General features: G+C 33.6%; 1 protein-coding gene across 2 annotated transcripts; it reads right to left on the bottom strand.

Moving 5' to 3' along the window:
- On the bottom strand, positions 1–2418 carry LOC105156259 (heavy metal-associated isoprenylated plant protein 37). 2 transcript variants are annotated; one of them, XM_011072337.2, is made up of 4 exons: positions 2221–2418; positions 1817–1887; positions 1586–1661; positions 1–1296 (listed from the first exon to the last, which is right to left on the bottom strand). In XM_011072337.2, the coding sequence occupies exons 2-4, from the start codon at positions 1853–1855 to the stop codon at positions 245–247; spliced, it is 1167 nt and encodes a 388-aa protein (XP_011070639.1). In that variant the 5' UTR covers positions 1856–1887; positions 2221–2418; the 3' UTR covers positions 1–244. The 2 variants fall into 2 exon arrangements, with proteins under 2 accessions (XP_011070639.1, XP_011070640.1); XM_011072338.2 differs by having other exon boundaries at positions 1817–1890.

A 5142-nucleotide genomic window follows, 5' to 3' on the forward strand; every position in this document is an offset into this window, starting at 1 on the left:
TCAAACCTAACATAGGATTTATCACCACCTAGTTCATAATATTGCATTAGGATAATAAACAGGACAATCTTGGAACTCACAAGAGCTCAAGATCAAGTCAGCCCTGAAACAAAGGGGAACAACAACATGTTTTGAAACAAAGCCCATAGCTAAGAACATGGGATCCAACATCAACAGCTTCTTCACAACTAATACATATCCTTAAAGAAAAAACACTAATTCAAACTTCCCAGATTCATTCTGGTTACATAACTGAACAGCTGCTTGTGTTCTCATCACTGAACATGTGAGTAGTTGAATGATCGGATTCAGATTCAGTGCTGTATCCGGGCAAAGAGTACGGAACCGGACCGTAATTGTAGTAATAACCGGTCGTCGGAGGAACGAACGGAGCCCTATTGTACATCATCTGGGGTTGCCTGTTCTGCTGCAGGTTCATCATCATTGGTGATGGATGATAACCATTAATGTTCATCATCATGGACGAAGGACTATGCCCCGTTGCCAATCCGTTTATCGGAAACCCTCCAGAGGATCCCTGCAAACCATTGTTCTGTTGGACTTGGAATCCTCCTCCTCCTCCAACAATAACATTGGAACTGCCTCCAAGAATGGGAGCAACGTTGTTGTTCGCTCCATTTCCATGAAAACCAGCAAGATTCATCATAGCACTAATGTCATTTGCCCTCATCCCCTCACTAGGGTGGTGGTTGTTCATATTTGCACCAGTCATTTGTGCATTGTTCATCTTCAGGGCTGCCAGTGTTTTCTGATCAATCCCACCAGGATTTCCCTTCATCGCCATATTCTGACTCAAATTCCCTTTCTTCCCTGCATTATTACTATTGTTATTGTTATTCCCATTCTTGCCATTGTTAGGACCTGCAGCAGCCAAAACCCCAACACCTTTCTTTGCATTGTTTGCTGCTGCTTCAGCTTGTCCCTTGAGCAGAGCTAGTTGATTTATCTTATCCCTGAAAAGCTTCATCTCCTCCTCCTCATCATACTCTTCCTCATCATCATCAAAACAGTCATCATCTTCAGACATGAAAGGAAATTTCTGCTTGTTTTTGAGGGATTCAAGACTCTTCACAACATTGGGCTTCTGCCCTTTGTTGTTCTTGTTTTCATCTTTAATGGAAGGGGATTTCTGCTTCTGATTTTGGTTAGTCTTTTGGGACCAGAGCTCAGCATGCTTACCAGCCCTCACTAGCTTCTTGATTAGAGTAGCAGAATCCACACTTCCTGAAACACTGACCTTTTGTTGTTCTGAGTCTATAGTCACTTGGTAAACACCTGTCAGTTAAAATGGAATAAAATCAGACAACAATACAAGGAAACACAGCAACAAAGATCAATCCATTAGGACAAACTCAGGCAACACTACAACATTTTTAAGGAAATTCCAGGCAAATCTTGGTCGCATTTAACATTAGAAAGTCCTCATATCATACTTAATAAGGTTTGTTTATCAGCATCTAGAAGTTAAAACAGGTAAGCCCACTTTCAAAAACCTGAGGGAAAATGTGCCGTCACAAAAGATAATAACAATTAGTTGTTTTTTTTTAAAAAAAAAAATGACAACCTTCAATTCTCTGTAGGAGTTTCTTCACTTTCTGCTTACACCCATCACAATGTATGTTCACCCTGAGCACACAGGTCTGCAAAAGAAAAGTGTGAAAATACAAGAAACAGAAACAGCAGGAGATTTCATTAAGAAAAGACCAGAACTCAACTTTACTGTACAAATAGACACAAAGAGAAAAAGTTGGCTTTAAAGACAAACAGAATGTGTTATTACAGAGTAAGAAAATACCTGGATCTTGAGAAGCTTAAAGTCTTCATCTTTAGTCATTTCTTGGGTGCTGTTTGGGACCGACGTAAGATCTGCTATAAAATTACACAAACAAAATCATAAAGAACAAAAATTGTGTATCCCCCTAAGCTAGTTGGGGCAAAAAGAAGTGTTCTTGCATGTGACCCAGACCTTCTACACCACTCCAAACAGCCCAGAACCTTTTTTTCTAACTTTCTCACCCTCAAACATACACAGATAAACACATGGGGTAGGGGGGATTTTCACAAAATCATTTAAGATGAAGGCCTAGAATGCAAATAAAAAGTAGTAAAATTTATACACCAAGACAAAAGTGTGTAGGAAAAAAACACACAAACACACACACAATGCAGAGAAAAAGAGAGAGAGAAGTTGAAACTGACCAAGAAAATGAAAGTCAGCAGGAGGAGGAGAGTTAAAAGGTTGTAGGAGAGAAAGAGCTGCTTTTTAAAGCTTGTGTGTGTGTGTGTGTTGTGCTCTGAAATTTGAAATGATGTGATTTAACGTTAAATGCTGAGAAAAAACACACACAGACACACACACAATAAAAAAGAACAGCGACTTGACAGGCCAACTTCTATCCCCTGTCCTCTTTCTCACACTCATTTTCTCTCCTAAACACATATTTATTAGCAGAGTTAATAGGATTAGTAAATAATTAGACACACTAATCAGTGTCTTTTATGTCTGAGTGTGTGTGCTTTTGTCAGTTTGTGCTTCGTTCTAATTAATGAAAATTAATGAATTTCCATTTCCTTGCTTGTTTTCCACAATCCCAATTGTAATTAGTGATAATGTCATGAAAATAAAATTACTTTAATAAGTTCCCATTTTCAACGTACACAGAGTTTTTACATGAAAGTAATACTTTTTAAAGTAATTGTAATTTAATGACAGGAAAATATTATTTCAATTAAGAGGATATTTTTTAGATTAATTTTTTTTCTTTCAAAATATGAAACAAAATTGGACCACGTGGGGTTCATATATATCGAGTTTTACTTCACATTTATCTCTTCTTTCTAACCAAACACCAAATTATCTATTATACATTCATTATTGCTTCCACTTTTCTTATACTTCTATTTTTCACCCCAATCAATCAGGCTGAATGTCATGCACTTGCAAGTTAAAACAAGTTTCAAAGAGCTTTGCCTCATCTCTTGGGTGAGGTGCAGTAAGGGGAAGTGGGATTGGTGGGATATTTTAATTTAAGTTTAATTTCCCATGAAATTGGAAACTTTGCATTTTATTATTTTATACCTAATTTTAAAACATGGCACATGCAAGAAAATAAATCTTATTTATTTCAAAAATAAAATAGTCAAGAAGCAAATAGTAAGAAGGAATAAGGGCGTGTTTGGCAGTACCCAAATAATTGCAGCATTATTAATATATCAGAAAGTAGTGAGAATGAGAAGGATGTGTGTTGTGTTGGTCTCCTGCCTTCTGCAAAATTAAATGAGGCAATTATGGCCTTACCCCATTTCGCATTTACTACGCCATTTTCACTCCTTTCTTCTTCTTCTTCTTTTTTTTTTTTTTTTAACTCATAATTTTTCTTTTTTTCTGAAATTACAAAAAAAATTATAATAAATGTGTATGAATTTATTATAAAAATAATATTTTGTTGGGCGTCTTATCCTTAGAGAGTGTTTGCAATGGGTTTAAAATAAGTGATTATTAGCTTATTATTGTAATTAAATGAGCTAAAGAATATTTTTATTTTACAACTTTGGCTTTTGTACTACTTAAATTAAAACTAATAAGTAGTTCTCTATCATTTTCTTCGGATTATTGATAAAATTATAAATATCAAATTACTTTTTAAAATATTCTGATTATTTCAATTTTTAACTTTTAATTTTTTTTTTCAAATATTTTTTATTTTTATTACTGCTTAATTTATGTATTTTTTTTTATAATTTATTCAACTAAAAATAAAAATTATCGCAAAAACTCGTGATTTTGAAGTTGTCGCACGCGACAATAGTAACTATGTGTTAGAAGAGGATTGGTAACAGTAATAATTTGTTATTTGCATCTCCTAGATTAATGTTTTCATTTTCCTTTTTTTTTTTTTTTCATTTTGTGCTTTGTTGCATCGTGATTAGGAGTTAGGAGTAAGTTACAGATGCTCGTACGAGGTTAAATATCATTCTTTATAGACAATTACATGATTATATTAATACTATAATAAATTAAATAATTAATTAATACATTAACATCACAAAAAATTATAACATATTGACAAATACACACATTTTAAGTCGGACTTAAAACTATGATTTTCAATATATTTATGAGACTTTAATTTTAATCACTAAATTAAAATATATTGTTAATAAAAATTAGAGATAATTACACTCTCTTTCATGAGGTTTGATGTAATTACACATAAACCTCCGTGGTTTGAAAAATTACATGTAGCACCCTCGAAATTTATTTTCATCTAATAAATAAGTCCATTCATTAGTCAATATTCACTAAATTTACTAATATTAATAAAAAGTTCGGATAAAAATCTATATCTACCATTGATTGATTTATTATTAATCAAATAAATCTTTTTATGATCAAATTACTCTCATATGTTATGCATATGAAGAGGTATATCTTCACCGTTATAAGGGTAATTTAGTCAGGAAAAAATTATTTAATTTGCAACATGTCGTTAATAAGTCAATCAAGGGCAAGTATCAATTTTTATTCAATTTTTTTCTTTTTTTGTTACTATTAGCAAAATCAGTGAATTTTCACTAATAGATGGGCATATTTGTTAAACGGAATCAAATCTCATAGATACTCGATGTAATTTTTCGAACCACAAGTAGTTTATGTGTAACTACACCAAATTTTGAAGGAGAGAAGTGTAGTTATTCCTCATGGATACTAGTTTGCCAACTGGGCTTCATGTGATGATCCCTTTGGTTCATTGCAGGTTATTACATATTTCTTAATTCCTCCCTATCTCCTCGAGAACTAAAAAACAGAAAATTGTGTCTCGCTCTTCAACTAAAGTTAAGTATTGACCTATGGTTGCCACTATTTGTAAACTTTAATAAATCACTTATTTACTTCGTGATTTTCGAAACACTTTGTCTGGTCAGATCCCTTTCTGATTGACAAGATAACAAATTTACACATCATTATCAACTCGATCTTTCATGAGCGTATCAAATACGTGCACATCGACTACCACTTGGTGCGGGATCAATTCAAGGAAGGTTCATTCTTCACCCTTCTTCATTTGGTCGATGTGTTCACCGAAATTCTTTGGTGTGCATGGTGGAGCTCCACCGCTC

This window comes from Sesamum indicum, linkage group LG2 (genome assembly GCF_000512975.1).
Source record: "Sesamum indicum cultivar Zhongzhi No. 13 linkage group LG2, S_indicum_v1.0, whole genome shotgun sequence".
In the NCBI taxonomy this organism is placed as follows: domain Eukaryota; kingdom Viridiplantae; phylum Streptophyta; class Magnoliopsida; order Lamiales; family Pedaliaceae; genus Sesamum; species Sesamum indicum.